Source organism: Cololabis saira, chromosome 3 (genome assembly GCF_033807715.1).
Source record: "Cololabis saira isolate AMF1-May2022 chromosome 3, fColSai1.1, whole genome shotgun sequence".
NCBI lineage: Eukaryota > Metazoa > Chordata > Actinopteri > Beloniformes > Belonidae > Cololabis > Cololabis saira.
In genome coordinates, this window is record NC_084589.1 from 26908380 (window position 1) to 26927859 (window position 19480).

Genomic DNA, 19480 nt, shown 5'->3' on the forward strand with positions numbered 1-19480 from the left:
TCAATGATTCCAGTTTTTTTGTCAATTTATTAATACATCTTAGACATTTTTTCATATAATATACAGTTTGATAAACAGGTATTTTATTTCACTTTTGCATCTCCATTCTCAATGTTTTTTGTTTCCTTTGCAAACCTCAAGTTGCTGAACTAAAATTATTTACATCAAAGAAGTGATAAAAATGAGAAACAAAGGTCATAAAGAGAAGAATAAAATGAAAGAGGGATCCAATCTGTTTATAATATATACACCATGAAGGGAGGGGGTGGGCATGTTAAGAGCTCCGAGGGCCGTAATCTCATTCTCTCACCGTTACATTTGTAATATCAGACTGTGAGAAGCCCTAGAAGTCACAACACAGCCCTCCAATTCACCCGAAGTCTCAGCTTCTGTTTGTGGCCAATAGCATTATTCATATAAAATACTTTAGGTTCTATTATAGAAAAACACTACAGAGTTCTAAGACAATGTGAACTCCTTTACAGTACAGTCAAATTAAATGCTATCAAGCCAAGTTGCCAAATTCTTCCTGTATCCCCCAAAAATGAAATATGCATGTAAGACCTTGAGGGGCAGAATGTGTTCATGTTATAACCTTCTATGTAAATGCAAAGGGGGGAAAAAATATCCCCTTAAGTCTTCCCAGGTGCCTTACAGGGCTCAGTTGCAGGATTTAGCTCATCTTTGAGTGAGGAAAGATGGTATACTAAATTATATCAATCTGGAATTGTTACCTCAGCAGTAGTACATTTAAAGAAAGATGTAGATATAATTTGTTTGGTGATTGGAAGCAGAGGTGCGGCTGGCATAAACATCAATCTGGGCTGGTTTGTCATTAGGCAAACAAAACATATTGTGCACAATGAATTGTTAAAAGAGCTGAATGTTGCATGGTTGAGGAGGAAGGCATTAAAAAAATAATACAAAAAGTCAGTGAAATGGTTGATAGCGATGCACAGAAGGAAGTGAAAAGCGTTTCGTTGGATGTAGGTGAGGTGTGCTAAGGGATGAGACAGGTGGGCGTCTCAGAAGGACCATCTCTCCTGTGTGCGGGGGTCCGTGGAAAGTGAAGGAGGCTCTGACGGAGGCTGATTGCTGCTGTCTTCTCCGTTTAAACTCATCCTGCACACTGGACACGTGTCATGCTGCGTGTCCACAGAACAAAATGTCGACATTAGATCACTGCCATTTACTCACAAATTTTAACAACATTTCTTATGTTAAGCTCCCATTTTATGTAATGCTCAGGCTTCTTATGAAGCCTGGGAGGCACGAATCAAGTAAGACTGCACTAAAGAGCAGAGCAACTGTAGAATTATGGATTAAATCTATATGAATATAAACATATACTTTTTCACAATACACAATTCAAATGCGGTATGCTCACATGGTGCTCTCTCTTACTGATTATGCCTTTGAACAATATTCTCAAATTTTTCAGTGCAAAATGGGAAGTGAATCATTAACCGCATAACCGCATAACTGCATAATAGATTTCGTAAAATGTGTTTTTTTTTGTGACGCACCATTTCTAGCCATGGGACTATACAGCCTGAGTGGAAGAAGTGTTTGCAGGGCAGCTGTCTGACCGGCTCTCCCGCTGTAAAGTCCTCCTTGCACACTGGACATTCCATACTGCAGTCTAGAGGAACGGAGATAGAAAGGGGTTTAGTGTTTCGCACAATAATATCAGTATCATTACTTCCTTAAAACTTACATGGACTGCCTTGGACTAAACGCTGTTTCTGCATTTACAGAATTTAAAAAAGCAACTTACTTAATTTATCCCAATAAGTGAGTCATTATAAGGCTTAATAACACAACAAACTAAATATGTTAATGCCGTGGGGTCAAATATGACAACATACAGAGAGAGCAATGGAAAGAAGATACTCCTGAAAGTATAAAGAAAAAAATAAAGATGGAGGTGAGATATTAGTTTAATCGTAAAGTATTTCACACAACAAAAGTTAGTGGCCAATTTTTATCCTGAGAAATGATAGCTTTATTGATTTCTATTTTATTTTTGGATACAGAAGTCCACAAAAAGAGTTTCATGCGGCATCCAATATAATGGACACTAAGGGTGCAACAATTAATCGATTTAGTTGACAAAATTAGCTGCCAACAAGTGTAACAGTTAATTATAGGTGGTTTACATCATGACATGTCTGTTTCATGCGTGGACCAGAACTTAGAAAAACTTCTTAAAGGTGTTCGTGTTTCTTTTCATGACATCAGTCATAACAGCTTAAAAAAAATATATATAAAAAAAAACATTGATATTTTTGACTCCATTTCAGGTGATTGATGGGACGTACTTTCCGAAGCACTGTCTGTCCGCTGGTGGAGTGCCTCACCTGAGAGCGCCTGCATAAAGCTTTGTGAGCGCATTGGGGCAGAACTCTGCCATCAGCGATACAGAGAGCAGAGAAAATTGTAAACGTGCAACTAAGATATCTCAGAAATTGCTCTTAAAAGTATTAAACTTTGTAATTCTTACTACTCAAAAGGTGCCAGAGGTCACCCAGCACACATTTACTGTAACATCTACTGTATCATACATTACGTCACTGGAAAGCTCTCATTTTGTACTTAGAGAAACTGAAAGTAGAAAAACCAACCATTTGGGAGTAACAGTACTGAGAAGCTTATTACAAATGTGTGATGATAGACTGTAAATACGTGTAAATCCTGTGTGTGGTTGTCTGTGGTCCTACTTCAGCAGCCCTAGGGGTGCTGTAAATACTCGTACGTGCATGCAAAGCTCTGTTACTCTGCTGTCCGGTCTTTTCCTTTTGGCTGGTCCCCTCAGGACTCACAACAGCGATGAGCTTATGTTAGTTATGGGGGGTGTTTTATCAGAAAGCAGTGGAGGAAGGGTGAAGGACAAAGCTACCTCTTTGTGTTTTGTTCAAATATCAACAACCATAATGTCATCCAGAAATTGCTTACTCTACCTTTAAGCAACAGTAACACCCCTTAAAAACTTACCAATGGTTACCAAGAATTTAGTGATGATTTAAAAGAAACAACAACTTTGTAGTGAAATTCCACACAACAGCTACACCTTCGCCAATGGCATAAATGATGTATTTGCATGATGAAGGCTAAACTGAGGCTTTTAGCCATGTCACAGGTGCAGTTTGAACTGCAGCAAATAACTAAAGAAACCTAGTAGGAAAGTGAGAGAAAAGACGAGAAATATGGACGAGTTATGACTGACCTGCCTGTTCCTGAGAGATATTGACAGTTGGGAGAGAAGAAATCTTCTCTTTCTCAGCTGGAGGAGGTCCTGTGTTCTCCAACTGACCTAGTAACTGCACACACAAGCACACGTGTTAATTCAAGAGAAAAGAAAAAGTGACAGCAACACAAGCTTTATAAGAAGTTTTGTTTAGTTCCAACTAATAACACACTCGAAAAGATCCATTGTGGCCCAAAGTGCTGTACAGAAACATACTAAATCATAAAAGACATAACAAAAATGCAATAAAATTAGATATTAAATACACGAGACAAAAGGGTACAATAAAAATAAAATAAAACAGAAAGTCAATAACCCATAAGGTGTCAAAAGTCAATGAGAAGAGAAGGGTCTCAAGAAGAGACTTAAAAGCCAGTCTTAGACATTTTTGGAGGCACAACCGCAAAGGTACAGTCCCCTCTAAAGGCCCTTACAAACTGGCTTTTCTTTGAGAAACATTTCCCCCTTTACCTAGTCTCTGTGCCGGTGTGTAAGAGCCACTTGCCGGAAAGGCGTAAAATCTGTTCTCCACTTTTTTCCACCTCCCGGGTAGACAAAATGGTGTTAAAAAAAAGAAAGAAAGGAGGGACCACCTCTGTGGCCACGTTTACACATAGCCGGGTTTCCCCCTCTACGTTTTGAAAAATATCCTCATTTACACGAACCCGGATAAATACGCTGTTAAGGGTGTTATGAGCATCCAAACCTGCAGGGGGCAGTGTAACGAGAAGCGTAAAGTCATGCTAGCCAATCAGAATCCTGGAAAAAAACGTCAACAAATGACACGTGTGAAGCCTGAATAATATGGTTACAAATATTCCGCGTTAAATCGACGGCATAGCCTACGTAAGGTGCGCGTCGGTGTAACGCGGAACCATAAATCAGCCTTGACTGCCAGTTACTTCCAAGACGGAACGAGAGTCTTTCGTTTGGAGTGACAGAGAAGTGGAGTTACTTTTAACAGTGACTTTAGAATATAAAACAGGTAAAATACAATAAAATATTGACGTGGCCAAACAAAATGTAAACACAGGTCGCACACATGATGCTGGTGACGTTTCTGTTGCATAATGTGACGTTCTGAAGCCTAAATCTCAGTTTCCCTCCGTTTACAAGCAAACGTGAAAACTGAGTTTTTGAAAATCTCCACTTTGGCCGGAGTTTTCAGAAATGATCGTTTTTGGTGACTTTGAGCTTCGTTTTCGTGTAAACGAACGGCAAAAACGCATGAAAACGCCACCGTTTTTGCTCCGTGTAAACGGGGCCTGTATGTAAGGGACATTCCCCCTGTGTAAGTGTAAGAATTTCTAACAACTTTCAGATCACATTCCATGTCCGTGGTCCTTCACAGGGACGCAGAAGAAAATAGGGGAAACTTTTGTCTGCACCTCGCATCATTATTCTTATTCAGTCACTCTAAATAATTAAACAAAGCTGAATCGATACAAAAAAGGATACAGAAATAAGAAAATGCCCTAGTTTTCGAGAAAAGAAGATGAAATCCAGCGCTTTTAGTATCTACCAATTATGGTCCATTATCCTTTCACATCAAGGAGCGGATGATGTCACCCGTCGTGAGGCCAAAGAATCGGTCACAATTATTCAGCGTGACATTAACAAGGTAAGAAAACACTGATTCAATTTGCAAAAAGTGAAAAATATTTTTAACAATTCCTGCTTGCTGACCAGTTACAAGCACAGGAGCTTCACATTGCTCTACGGATGAGCAGCACTTGTGTTTAAAACCTAGTCACAAATCAAAACAGTAGCTGGTGAGGGAGACCCGGACACTTCCAACTTAAGGAGCGGCAGCACTTTTATTTGTGCAAACAGTCAACTTTGGTCAAGCCACTGCCCAAACCTTCCTGGTCAACTTTTGCACATATTATGACCCACACACCATCAATCTTTCGTCCATGCACCTCTCATTTACATACATATGACGCATTTCAGAGCTCAACCATCGCCCTCTTATAACATAAAGAAAGGTGATTACATGGTCTCCTCCAACATTATTGGTATATCGGCACGCACACGACACAAGCAATTAACTTAACATCTTACCCACATGTCATTAAGTTTAACTTTATTTCCAGAATGACCATTTCATGTATGTAAGGACACGTGTGTGTGTGGGATTTTTCTGTCTTGCTTGGGCCAGTATGTCATGGCCAATGGAGTAAAATTGGTGGCCCACTTTTACGCAAATGTTACAGAATGGCAGTATGCAAGGGCATTAAGTTTACACTTAGTTCTGTGCAGTTTATCAGCTGATCTGATCTGTGGTGCTTGGCCATTTAGGGCTTGAAAAGGCAACAATAGAATTCTAAAATGAATCGTATAAAAGGTAGCCAGTGGCGTGAGACTAAACCAGTTTACCTGCGTTATCACAGCGTCTAACCCTCCCTGCCCCCATGCGTAATCTCCTGGGTTAGAGTGCAGCATCTCTGTCCTGAAAGAGACATAGGCAGCCAAAGTTAATGATAAGTGTCAATTCAACAGGCACCAACACAGTAATTTTAATGTGAGGTGTTTACCATGACTGAGGTGGTGAGCCGGAGATTTCAGAGTGTGCAAAGAGACCAGCAAGAAACTGTTGTACAATCCTGATAAACACAAAATACAGAACAATTAAAGTTGTCTAACAAAAAAAAGGATAAAAAAAAGTACTAATCAGATTTTAACACCTTGTTTATGACAGATGTGATTGTGCGCCACATCCCATCTTAATAAGCACTTTATTTAGTCCCTCACACACCCTTGTTTCATACAGGAACAGGGTTTATACAGCAATCCTTATGTTAAATTTAATACCAATTTAATACCTTTTTCACTACCTTCAGATTTTTTTTTAAAAACTGTCACAACATTAAGTGTTAATCACGGACCTTTTAACATTAATACAGATTTTGACCTATAGAACACTATACAGAACAGATTTATAGACTCATTGATGTTGACCAGATGTTTCACATTTATTTCACTTTGTGAATGACAATAAAATAGACTGCTTAAAATGTAAAAAATAATACCAATTTTTAAAAAAAATAATACCTCTGACAGTGAATTCAACACTTTTAATGGCCTTAAATTTGGCAATTTTCATTTATCACTTTTTAATACTTTTTAAAACCCCGCAGAAACCCTGAGGAAGCGATTCAAAAGTGTTACATATTGTGTGCCCAACTCACATTTCTTTTGCATTTCAAGACTCTGCTCACTCACGTACTGTTAAAAAGTGCAGATAATTTCCACACCTTGTCCACTCTGGATTTTACCTCTAAAAAATACCTGTGATGCCAAAAAGCCCATTGTGGTCCCCAACTGGTGAACCTGTTGTTGCCCAAAGTTACTGGTCGATTTCTGACCCTGTTTATGGTTATGTCAGAGTAGCCATGCAATAAATGATCAGGGAAATCAACGGAGGGAGGGTGGGATAGGTCACAAGTGGTAGGATGGAGGAAGAAAAATAACACGGTCACTGAACAAGTCAATCACCTACCCCTCTACAGCAGGTGAGCGATCTGGCCTACTGCTGCCTCTGGACCGGTATCTCCTTTGGGTGTACAGACGAGGTGGACGCCCTGGTCCCCAGTGTTCTGCTGCCCCTAGTGGTCCCCCGATAGGGCCCCCTAGACCTGCTGGAACGGATCCCCCAATTGGTCCACCTCCTAACCCTCCAAGATCACTGAAACCCCCCAGGCGTCCCCGAGGGAGCCTAGGTTCTGAGTCAGAGGTGTCATTGTCTGTTCTAAATGGCCGCTCCAGTAACAAGAGGTGCCATAGCTACAGGGATATTAGACAGTGGTGGAAAGAGGCAACAATAAAGATAAGGCAAACAATCAATGATAGAATATAAAAGAGGTGGGCAGGGTTCACAGAGGGGGGTAGAAGAGAAAAAGGAAGCAAAGAAAAAAACAAGGTTAATCATAACTAATCATTACAACAATATCAAGCATCTTTAGGCTGTGTACTTCTCTATCCCCAAGCCTTCAGATCAATGCATACCTCTGCAAAATGTGTAGCTGTGTCATCTATTCCATTTACTCCACCCTCTAGGAGACTGAGGAAAACAGCGCACAAGGGGACAAAAGATCCATTATTAGCAATGTGCACTGAATCCTGCACATATGTTAGAATTCAATGTTTAGCCAGGAACAAGACTGCAAAATGGGCAGGCCTGCAAGCTTCAGCAATGCAACAGCAGCATTATTTGGTCCATGTCCCTGCTCTTGCTAAAGAGCAACACTCAGATTATTTGACACCCTGTGTTGTCTGGGAGAGTAAAGCAGAAGGATATGATTCTTACCTGGAGTCTTCTGTTACTTCCTCAATGAAACCTGACTCACATCTTGGACAGGTGTATTCCTGAAAGGAATTGCAACACAGAATGGGCCATGCTGTAATCATATAGCTAGGAAAAATGCTGATATTCATTTTTGAGACAAAACAAATTATTCATTGATATAATATGACCTGATAACATAATTTTAGCTCCACTTGAGATAATTTCCTCAGGGTTATACAGATAAATATCGCAAGGAAACAGAGCTGTAAGAAGATCGAAATGCAAGGTGTACTTGTTAATATATTACCAACATTTTTTTCGTGTGTAATATTTATAGGACGGCACAAATGTGATTTGCCACATTGTTTACAGATTAATATCTCATAAAATCCCCATTCCATAAATTCTTACTGACATATTTTAATTATCTTTCTGCAACTGGCTCAATCAACAAAAGAACATGACATTATTACATCAATCATATATGTGTGGCAAAAAATATTTCTGAATGCTATAGTGGATGTAAAACTGGTCTGCCAACCACACCTAAAGTGCTTAGTGTAAGAAACCACTGGGACAGAATGAGGAAAACAGAAGTGCTAGCCGTGCAGCTGAATCATATGATGTCGTCTCAACCGTGGAAACTGGAAAAAAGTGGGCTTGTTTAACATACTGTACAGACAGAATTTTGAAAGATCAGAACTCTCTCCCACTTAGAGTTGTTTAGGGAATCTCACGGTTAGAAACAGAAAACAGTTTGTGTTAGTTATGTTTTATTAAGTTTAACTTTTCTGTAATGTTGCTGAATGCAAGACGTATAAATGTTCTGGGTATATTCTGAATGCAAGCGCAGTGTGGTCATTTTGGATGTTGCAGTCATTTGGCTCACTGTAGACATGTCAAAGTAATGACTGCATCTCAGACAAGCAAGCCAAATTAGTATCAAGGAAATAGGGACAACATTCAAGCATAACATAAAATAAAGATTCAGAGTAGTAATTACTTCAACATTTTTGTTAATTATGAAATAAATAATTGAAGTTAGCCATTTAAGTGTTATATGTCAATACAAGCCTAAAGTTATAGCTATTTGCCACTTTTTTTTACTTAAATCCAACAAATGACCTTATTAAGCAAAAGCCAAGCTATGTCCATAGCTGTGAGGTTAAGTCAGAAACTTAGGCCCAATCCCAATTCTCCTTCACTCGCCCTTCTTTTCTCCACTCGCACTTCTTTTCTTCCCTAAGCCCTAAAAAAGAAGGGGGAGATTTTAGGGCACTTGAGATCTAGGGCACTTGGCCCAGGTGCCTGTCCCAATTCTCCCCCTACCACTCGTTTTCATCCCTTCCCTGATCAGGAAGCTGAGAGCCAAAAGCTGTTTTAATTTCAGCTGTAGCGCTGTTAATATGGCACTTTATTAAGTTTTAATATTTTTTCAGGTATAATGGTAACCTTAAGATCCCCAACCGGGGCTCAGTTTATCCGAATAACGCCTGTTAAGAAATTTGACCCGATGTTTTCGGAGATGAGAAGAGCCGCCGGCCCCGGGGAGCAGCCTCAGCTCACAGCCCGAGAAGAGACGTGATCGCCGGGTCAGGCTGCTCCGTCAGCCCCGGGAGAGACACTCTCTCCCGGGACGCAGCTCTGTTGAGAATCACGCCGGCTGAAATAAATCATTTAGGAATATGTTGGTTTAATAGATTAAATCTAACAGTTGTAGCTACGCCTGTTAAGAAATTTGCTCCGAAATTTAGAGATTTCTGTCTGCCGGGTCCGGAGCTTGGGTCCGCGTTAAATCGACGCAGAGCCTACGGCGTAGGTTGCGTAACCTCCGCCGTAGGATCTGCGTTGGTGTAACGCGGAACCATAAATCCCTTTATTCTGGCGTGATCTTCCGCAACTTTATCTGAAAGTGTGTAAATTACCCAGATAACAGCTGGATTACTTTGTGGTTTCTGAAGACTATTATATCAGAAACATCCAAAACAAATCTGACGAGTCACAGGATTATTACTCTCTATTTCTCTGAGACCAGTCTGCCTGTTTGCCTTCGGTCGGCGAGTCAAATCGACGCAGAGCCTCTTTTTTTCATACCCCCTCGCTCGCCAAGTCAGCATCTGAAATCCCTCGATTTGAAGGGGCTATTCTCAGCCCCTAGCCCTCGTTATGCCCCCTCCCCCTAGGTGAAAAGAGGAATTGGGACACCACTACCTTCACGGGAACGCGCAAAAGTTAGGGTTAGGGAAGAAAAGGAGGGCGAGGGGGAGTATTGGGACGCACCCTTAATCCTAAAGATCCTAACATTGAAATTCAGTAAGCTTAATATTACAAGTATTGAACTGGGTGCAACAGCGGATGGAGCAGAATCAAATGCTGGAAAACAATTTTTTTTCTATTCTTAATCCAGGGTTTTGTGAATATTTCGTGACATTTTTCTTCTACTAGTAATAAATAAAGGAAGACCAAATATAAGTTTATGTTAGTTTATTTGTTTGTACTCTGTGGATTATACCGTTTGTCCGTTGAGTATGCTCCGTGTCTGGTATAGTCTGTTATACAATCAGCCTGTCTGATTGTCTTTGTTCTTTCTTAATTATTTTTAATTTGTCTGTATTTACTTCACTGTTTATCAGTATTATTCTCAAATTTATGTTTTTATCATTTTAGGTCTGTGCAGCCTGTCTGATTGTTTTTTGTTGTTTTTTTGTTAAATGTTTTTTTGTTGATGTTGTTTTTTTTACTGTATGACTGCACTGTACTGTATTTTTATGTTCAGGACCCCAGGAAGACTAGAGGCACATTTGTGTGCTTCTAATGGGGATCCTTAAAAAAACTAAAACTAAAACTAAACGCTACAATGTTTCACATCACTTTATACTCGGTTTTTCATCATATGACATTAGGGCTGTGCGATTAATCGATTTTAAATCTAAATCGGATTCATTAATCAAGACGATGTTAAAAAAAGGAAAATCGGAAAATCGATTTTCCTTTTTTGCAGCTGGCTGCATTACAGACGGATCTCGTCTAGTCATCTTTGTTTGGTCAAGAAAATTGTAAATGTTGTCACTTTACTAAACTCAAGGAGGATTTACAGTATCTTTCAATTGCACTTCATTAGCAATAGGGAAATTTGTTTGCTATTTTTCTTTAAAAATAAAGATAAAATATTTGAAACAATTTATTCCATTGTCTTTTGTAGTTTTACCAAAAAAATCGAAGTCGAAAAATCGGGTTTTCAGAGAAAAAAAATCGGGATTTTATTTTTGTCCAAAATCGCCCAGCCCTATGACATATGATAAAACAAACAAACAAAAAATCGTTTGCTAATTTACTCCAACATAACACTGACTTGCATAATTTCTCAATAACAATAGAACAATAATGTGAAATATAATACGAATAAAAACAAAGTAGCAAAAACGACAGGCTTCTCGGCCATTGAAAGGCCGGATTCAGATCAAACAGATAAAACAGGGAGAGATAACTAGAATAAAACACAAGTTTGTTGAAACTTGGACAAACTGAAAGATTCCTTTAAAAGCACATTTATAAAGTATTTTCAAAACACCTAAAGGTTGGTAAAGGCCAGTAAAGTTGGAGGCAGGGCTGGGCGATATATCGAGATTTTAACATATATTGATATATTTTCAAACGCGATATGGTACGAGACAATATTGTTTATATCGATATAGCTTATTTTGTGACAAATTGACTGTACATCAACGCTGACCCCTTGAGCTGGCAAAAAAGTACCTTTGTGTGCTGAAACCTGACAGTGTTGACAGGTTAGTTTTCCTGGCACAAAATCTGTAAAATGTACAGTAGTTGACGTGTTGTAATTATTTGAGATTTGCTCAAAGAGATGCAATATCTGTTTACATGTTTTATTTGAGATTTGCACAAATGTTTGGTTATTTGCACAACTGTCAACCTCAGTGGAAAAGTCTGCCTGTTACTGTCTACATTGTATTAATTGCACCGTGTATTTTAATGTAATTGTTATGCAGGAAAGGGATATATATATATATATAGTTTTTAATCATATGACATATGATAAAACAAACAAACAAACAAAAAATGGTTTGCTCATTTACTCCAACATAACACCGACTTGCATAATTTCTCAATAACAATAGAACAATAATGTGAAATATAATACGAATAAAAACAAAGTAGCAAAAACTACAGGCTTCTCGGTCATTGAAAGGCCGGATTCAGATCAAACAGATAAAACAGGGAGAGATAACTAGAATAAAACACAAATTTGTTGAAACTAGGACAAACTGAAAGACTCCTTTAAAAGCACATTTAGAAAGTATTTTCAAAACACCTAAAGGTTGGTAAAGGCCAGTAAGGTTGGAGGTCATGTCTATGACTAGGGTTGCCACCTTTCAGAAATAGAAATAAGGGACGCCCCAATTTCAGCAGCGCAGACACCAAAAAAAGGGACATCCCCAAAACTTCTAAACTGCATAGAAATATATATATTTTATACAAAAAAAAACAAAATGCTTTGATTTCAAGTTTAAAGTGCTTTAATAGCATTGAACTTGCATGACTGTACAGACAGCCAACCATACTAGCAACTGAAATATCCTCCTATGCTATGTTTTTGTAAAAGTATGGTAATATATGGTGTATATAGTGTAAATGTATTTCAATACTTCAACTGAAAAGGTGAAACTAATATTTTGCATAGTCTCATTACATGCAAAGAAATATATGTTAAACCTTTATTTGTTATAATTTTGATGATTGAATTGTTTATTGATTTCATAAAATATTCTAATTTTTTTAGATTTTTTATTTGGGCTTTTCATAAACTGTGAGCCATAATCACCAAAATTATAACAAATAAAGGCTTGACATTTCTCACTTTGAATGAATGGAAATAATTCATTTCACCTTTAGTTGAATTTACTACGAATAAAGTTTTGCAATATATTCACATTTTCCGACCTCCACCTGTATATTATGACATAAATAAATAAGAGCATAATATATGTCCTTATTGGTTCAATACGGAACGCAACTTTTAATTCCCAATTACGTAACATTTCCGTATTTCAAGGGACGGGTGGCAAGCCTATCTATGACTGACAACAATCTTAACTCCAATTCTAAAGTGAAAATGACGAATGTAAATATGTTCCTGAACATTCCCTAGCTTCTCCAGTCCAGTGTCTCTGCCTGAGTCACGTCTGTGCAGCACGAGAGTCTCAACTACAATTCTGAAAGTGAAAATGACAAACGTAAATATGTTCCCGAAAATTCCCCAGCCTCTTCAGTCAAGTGTGTTTACATAAATTGAAAAACAAAATAGTCCATGATTTGTGGTGCTTGGCTTTGGAAATAGGGAGCATGTAAAAGGAAGAAAAGATAGCTCAGTTGTTTTCATAGTAAAAGGGCAGACACAATTTTTCCTGTTGTTTTTTTTCTTTAAATCTCTCCAAACTGTCTAGCCACAACTTCAAGCACAGAGACAAGACACAAACAGGCAGCGCTTGCAAAAACATGTGTGATTGCTTCCAAAGTCTGCTTGTCCTACGAAAACCTTTACTCAGATTATTTTCTGAGTTCACAACAAACACTGCTAACTGCTACCTGCTAACTGCCGTTTAGCTGTGGCGAGCAGGCGAAACAAAAACAACTATTGGCCGGAAGGCAGCCTTGTCAGTCGTGCGTAAAGTAAGATCTGTTATTGTACGTGAAGTAAAACTGTGTGACTTACCGGGAGTTTGGGATTTACTTCTCCCTTACAGCAGTGACAGAAGAACCGATGCGGGGGTAACGCCGCAGCCTCCGCCATCTTGGCCAGAGCAGCAACAGTGACGTAGGTCCTCCACGAGCTGAACACGGGGCTCCGCCTCCGGCCCGGCATGCACCGCGGCGCCCTGGCCAATCACCGGCGAGCAAGGGGAGAAGCCCGGAAGCGCCCGTTTGTTGACATCGATGTCGCGACGCCGCATGTGTGTGGAAATTAAAGATGTTTTGACATTTGTCTTCTGGCTTTCGGATAATTAGAGGCAAAAGCTGCGTTTTTCCACACGGATCTGTGGAAAACCTGTATGTAAAAGGTATGTAAAAGGTAAGAAATAGTAGTGAAATAGTTTAAATTGTGATTAGTTTGTGAATCAAACTTCATGATATTTAGTAACAGAAGGAGAGACACGGACACTTCAATTAATATAGATGGTATTGAAATTAATAGAGTAAGGTTTTTGGATGTCATGCTGGATGAGAATTTGAATTGGAAATCACATATACATTATACAAAGATAAAAAAATATCAAAAACAATTGCTCTGTTACACAAAGTAAAGCATTGTACATTTTATATAACTCTGATTGTTCCATATCTGACCTACTGTGTTGAAGTTTGGGGAAATGCCTGTAAAACATATATTCAATCAATTTTCATTCTGCAAAAAAGAGCCATAAGAATAATCAGTAGAAAACGATATAGAGATCCAACAAATCCATTATTCCTTCAGTTAAAATAGTTGAAATTTCATGAATTAGTAGATTATAGTATTCTGCAAATTATTTTTAAAGCTCATAAAAAAACTTTACCAATCAACATTCAGAAAAGATTTGAAAAAAGAGAAAGCAAGTATAACTTAAAAGGAACAGAGGTTTTTGAAAAACCAAAATGCAGGACAAAATTGATGGAACGTTGTGTTTCTGTGAAAGGAATCAGTTTATGGAACAATCTGAATAAAGAAAACAAAGAATCCAAATCAAACATTACATTCAAAAGAACAATTAAAGCCTGTATGTTAAGTAAATATAATGAAATGTGTTAGTTAAGTTTGATTGACTTTTGACATACCCTTAGACTGCGGTAATTTTATTTTATTTAAATTTTTTATTTAATTAGTTGTTGTTTTTTTTATTTGTAATTTATGTCATTTGTGAATTTATTTCTTGGAAAAAGGGGCAGATTAGATAAGATTCTTCTTCTTTCTGCTCCCTTTTCATTCACAATTTATGAACATTTGTATTTGTATTTGTATTGAATTGTTTGTTTTATTTTTGGAATGAAATAAAGAATAAAATGAAAAATGAAAATTAATGTATAGTTTTAACTTAGCCTATATGTTCCATGCGATCGTTGTGGGTGTAAATATGTCACAGTTGTTGCTGCATATATATATATATATATATATATATATTCATTTGTATTGATTAATTCCAGACATGTCAAAACCATTGTATAGAGCACAACAACGTTGACACTAATATGAATCTATGTATCAATATACAAATAGATATATATATACACACACATTTTGAACATATATAGTCCCTCGTAAATACATTAATATAAATAAATGAATCTATTTTAATTAGATGTACACAAAATAAATACATCTATAAAATAAACTTTACCCAATGTGCACACACTTATCTATATATACATACCTATATACATGCACACGCATAACGATACATATAACCCATAAAACATGAAAATATGTGATTTTACAGTTTTTAGACACAAGGAGGAAACAAGCCAGTATACTGTCAATAATAATAACATTGAAGTACAGTTATAAAGTAAAAGTACAGCTGAAAGTAAAACAGTTAAAAAAAATAATAGTTATAGTAAATGAACGCTATTATTATTGACATATTTACTGAATTTCTCTATCCATTCACAATAAACATTGAATGTTCACCTTTCATTTGGAAATTGTTTATTATTTGTAATTTCAAGCTTTAGCAGAATTATTATTATTCCTAAAGGTAGATAAAAGGCAGTCCAGTTGAACAAAAATGGCAAAAATATTATACTTCACATATTGTTAAATGATCAGTATTATAGTGTCAAAAGTCTGCAAACTTCTAGAACATTTGAATTTTTTTTTGTGGCTTTAAAAGACCAAAGTAGAATGTTATGCTGTAGATTATGTTATATATAACTTTACTATATAATGTATAATGCTAATAAAAACGAAGGATTACAGTTGGTTTTATTTGTGCAGATGACAGCCCAGGAGGTGCGTCTGTGTGGTCTTCTCCTGCGGGAGCATTTTGGAGAACTGGTGGAGAAAGTGGCAACACACCTGCTCAGAAGTGGTGCACAAAGTTTAAGAACCATCGTTCACGAAACTGGAATCTCGGTGGACCTGGTAGGTCTGGCAACCCTTTTTGGTCATATAAATATAATAATAATAATAATGGCTTGGTTTTATATAGCGCCCTTCAAGGCACCCAGAGCGCTTTACAGAGACCATTATTCATTCATACACATTCTCACCGGTGGTGGTAGCTACTTTTGTAGCCACAGCTGCCCTTTAGACTGAGCGTAGTTGCCAGTTTGACATGAGAGTGATGTTCTTACAGCATTGATTTAAATACACCTTTGATATTTTATTAATTTATTTTTTCCTGCAGCAGAGAGCTAGATTTCATTGACATTGTTACGAGACATTATGGTGTTATTTGACTGGATAAACTCATACTTTTGGGTTTCACAGGTAAAACTGACAAAAATAATAAAATTATTTAATATCAAGCCATAGCAGGTACTTGATAATGCTAATTTCAATTGCAAAGAATCTCTTCGTGAGGTCTTTTTGAAAAATAGAAGAGGGGCAATATACAACATTACCATTCCCCTCTTCTCTCTCAATCCAGGTAAAGAAGTCTCTCTGCGTGCTTGTGCAGCACGGGGCCTGTCTGTTCACCCCGGGTCGGAAAGGACCCGGGAGCCCACCAGAGTATCGAGCCTGCTGCGATCGGATCCTGAGAATTCTGCGCTACCCACGTTATATCTACACTGCCAAAACCCTGTACGGTGATGCAGGCGAGTTAATCATAGAGGAGTTGCTACAGAGAGGCCACATGATGATGAGCGTCACGGTTAAGACCGTCGCAGACCGTCTCACACAGAACATGGAGGGTCAGTATCCATATCGACCAAAGACTATTAACCAATGTGGGTATTAAAACTCGACTTTGTGAAATGCTGTTTTGAAGCCAGGGGTTTAGTTTGCCAGTTCCTACAGACAGTACCTCATGTTTCAAAGTTTGCATGGAAATCAGAGAAAAACAGTTGTAAAACATTTTGACACTCGTCAATTTAAAATGGCATGCCAAAAATTTATACTAGCTAGAAATTGTAAACAAGGACTTGAGTGAATATTTTCAGGCTTATGCGAGATTTGTGCAGAATGTTAAAGAAATGTAATCTGTGTCTGTTTTGTATTTATAGAGGGACAGAGCATAGAATACAGTGAAGTATCTTCTGCCTTTTCCAAACTGGTGGAGACCCATTTTCTTCAGCGTTGCCCTCCATTGGCTGTAGCAGGAACAGCAGACAGCACCCCACAGGAACCCAGTTTGGCTCCTGCAGGGCCTGTTAGTACCGTCCTGCCCACACCAGAGAGCTTCGCTGACTGCTATACGGTTCCTCATGTGACACTCACAGGACGGGGCAAGCGTCAGCTTGCTGTTGAGGATGGAGAGGACCAAAGGAATGCCAAAAGGGCTAAAATGGATTTAGAGGTCAGTGAATATTATATATAATTTAACATATTTACTGCATAAAGTCGAGCCTTCCTTACATCTAACATATTGTTCACGGCTAATGTGATCTATTACTGTCGTTTGCATATACATCCCTTTTGCTCAGACGCATGGTGATGAGGGGATTTACTGGCAGGTGAATGTGGAGCGGTTCCATCAGCTCTTCAGAGACCAGGCGATCATCAGTGCTGTCGCCAACAAACTGGATCAGGTTGAGTTTACATGCAAAGGTTGAAAATGTATATATTTTGAGGAAGAGTTCAACTTACATACAATACACCCATTCATTCTATTTTATTATTCTGTTCTATGTTTTTTTTAATGCATACAGCACCTTTGAGAATGTTGAAAAATATTTTACAAAATGAAAATCAATCTGACAGTTACATTACAGATTTAAAGGTTATAAACTCCAGTATTCCATGACCATGACATCTAGATATAGAAAATGAAAGGATATATCTTCAAGGAAATTAAAAATAATTTTTGAATCCCAACCACTCAGACGAGCAGTGAAATCGTTAGGACCATGTTGAGGATGAGTGAAGTGACGACATCGCCGACAGCCACCGCCACAAAGCCGCTGTCAGCCAATGAGATCTTCAGGTCCTTACCAGCCAGTTACAACATCCCGAGACCAATCTTAGACCAGTACCTCACTCTACTGGTAGACGACCCGGTATGTCCTCTTTGAGTCACAAAATTGTACTAACTTTTGCTTTTATCCCCACAAAGTGCTTATGACTTTGTTTTCTCATGTCTTAGATGGAGTTTGTGGGGAGGGCTGGTGAAAGTGGTGGAGGAATATTTGTTGTCAGTATCCTTTATTTTAATTGAGAGCAGCAACCGACAGTGTGTTTAATTTTTTCATGAATTTCAAAGAGCAGTTGCTTTTCTGAACTCGTCCTTCAGATCTGCACAGAGCTTTGGCCAACCTGGCACGAGCCACACTAGAGTCTGTGGTACAGGAGAGGTAAGTCAGCGTTTGTTTTAACTATGTATGCATGCTACTGCCCTGGCATCGGAAACCCATCATTAATCATGCCACTCTTCACATGTCATCAGATTTGGCTCTCGATCAGCTCGTATCTTCCGTTTGTTGCTACGGAAACGTCATCTGGAGCAGAAGCAAGTGGAAGATTTTGCCATGATTCCAGCAAAAGAGGCTAAAGAAATGCTATACACACTGCTTTCACAGAACCTGGTCCAGCTGCAGGTATGAACTTTGGAAAGCATACCATAAATCCTGTTTGAACTGAATTTCTAATGACTAAAAGACATGATATGGTTTTAAAAGGCCGATCTTTTAGCTTGGGTTGTTTTGTACTCAGTAACACAGAGACATTCTAAAGCAAGTGGCCATTTGGATATTTCAATATAGAAAAAACAATTTGAATAGATACATTTTGATGCTGTGAAAACTGAAAATTAAAAACGAACAGGTATACTTCTTACAGTAATTCATTATTTATTTTCTCTGAATGATTATTAATCAATGTACAGGAAATCCCCAAGACACCAGACTACGCTCCCTCTCGCACCTTCTATCTTTACACTGTCAACCAGCTCCCTACTGCGAGAATGCTGCTGCAAAACTGTTACAAGGTGAGCCAATAAACATGCCGCAGCCTACGGAGTTATGGATGTAGAGCTAATGACAGGATATTATTGTCTTTTGTGCTTGTTTTGCATTTAATAAAATCCTGTCTGGGCATTTTTCTTCTGCAGACGGTGGCCAACCTCATAGAGCGACGTCTGTTTGAGACCAAAGAGAGCAAGTGGGTCTTTGATTAACTGTTTGAGTTGATGATTTGACACGTTACACTTGTTTGGCTCACACGTGGTGCCACAGATGAATTTGATTGGTTTTACGCCTGGTTTACAGGCGCCTCCTGGAGAAATCCCAACGAATCGAAGCCATTTTGGCGTCTCTGCAGGCCAGTGGGGCTGAGCCCGAACAGCTGACTGAGGTTGAGGAGATGATCACTGCTCCTGAAAAACTACAGCTTGATAACTTAAGGCTTCATGTTAACAAGTAAGACCAGACTAAAACTTTTCTGCAGGTTATTATGTACCTCAGCTATCTCTTGATGTTCATAGTTTGGTTGTTTTTATTTTTTCTCCTGCAGGTTAGATTCAGCTGAGAACCAAGTAGATGAAACCATCTTTCTGCTGGAGACCTACGTCATCTCTACAGGATCCACAAGTTGAGTCAGACGTTGGTGCACGAAGATTCACCCACAATTTTCTTAAGAACCGTTTTTCTTTTGCTCTCTGTATATGATTGCTATCAGATATGACTGTTTTAGAGTTTATACATGGCGTATTTCTGTTAGAGTTAAAATCTGAACAGGTTATTTTAATGACAACAGTAATAAATAAACAGAACACAATAACTTTTTTTTCCTC

The 19480-nt window shown here is 38.3% G+C and overlaps 2 protein-coding genes across 3 annotated transcripts; one reads left to right on the top strand and one right to left on the bottom strand.

Annotated features, from left to right (window-relative positions):
• Positions 1-7: 7 nt before the first annotated feature.
• On the bottom strand, positions 8-13419 carry rnf115a (ring finger protein 115a). Its single transcript, XM_061716908.1, has 9 exons — positions 13270-13419; positions 7557-7615; positions 7256-7310; positions 6750-7033; positions 5785-5853; positions 5627-5699; positions 3227-3320; positions 1527-1642; positions 8-1145 (listed from the first exon to the last, which is right to left on the bottom strand). The coding sequence occupies exons 1-9, from the start codon at positions 13417-13419 to the stop codon at positions 1026-1028; spliced, it is 1020 nt and encodes a 339-aa protein (XP_061572892.1). The 3' UTR covers positions 8-1025.
• A 50-nt stretch (positions 13420-13469) lies between these two features.
• On the top strand, positions 13470-19479 carry polr3c (polymerase (RNA) III (DNA directed) polypeptide C). Of its 2 annotated transcripts, none has more exons than XM_061716904.1 (13): positions 13470-13615; positions 15526-15672; positions 16181-16445; positions 16758-17050; positions 17178-17282; positions 17577-17750; positions 17837-17888; positions 17984-18044; positions 18137-18287; positions 18575-18676; positions 18800-18849; positions 18957-19106; positions 19201-19479. In XM_061716904.1, the coding sequence occupies exons 2-13, from the start codon at positions 15526-15528 to the stop codon at positions 19280-19282; spliced, it is 1632 nt and encodes a 543-aa protein (XP_061572888.1). In that variant the 5' UTR covers positions 13470-13615; the 3' UTR covers positions 19283-19479. The 2 variants fall into 2 exon arrangements, with proteins under 2 accessions (XP_061572888.1, XP_061572889.1); XM_061716905.1 differs by having other exon boundaries at positions 13471-13626.
• The last annotated feature ends 1 nt before the right edge of the window (position 19480 follows it).

Excerpts from the sequence above, each read along its gene's own strand:
- rnf115a (XM_061716908.1), bottom strand. The coding sequence starts at position 13,419 with ATGCCGGGCCGGAGGCGGAGCCCCGTGTTCAGCTCGTGGAGGACCTAC. Across the intron at positions 5,854-6,749 it reads CGCTCACCTGCTGTAGAGGG|GATTGTACAACAGTTTCTTG; the intron begins GTAGGTGATTGA and ends TGTGTTTATCAG. Across the intron at positions 5,700-5,784 it reads GGCTCACCACCTCAGTCATG|GACAGAGATGCTGCACTCTA; the intron begins GTAAACACCTCA and ends TGTCTCTTTCAG.
- polr3c (XM_061716904.1), top strand. The coding sequence starts at position 15,526 with ATGACAGCCCAGGAGGTGCGTCTGTGTGGTCTTCTCCTGCGGGAGCAT. Across the intron at positions 18,045-18,136 it reads GAGTCTGTGGTACAGGAGAG|ATTTGGCTCTCGATCAGCTC; the intron begins GTAAGTCAGCGT and ends ACATGTCATCAG. Across the intron at positions 18,677-18,799 it reads TGCTGCAAAACTGTTACAAG|ACGGTGGCCAACCTCATAGA; the intron begins GTGAGCCAATAA and ends TTTCTTCTGCAG.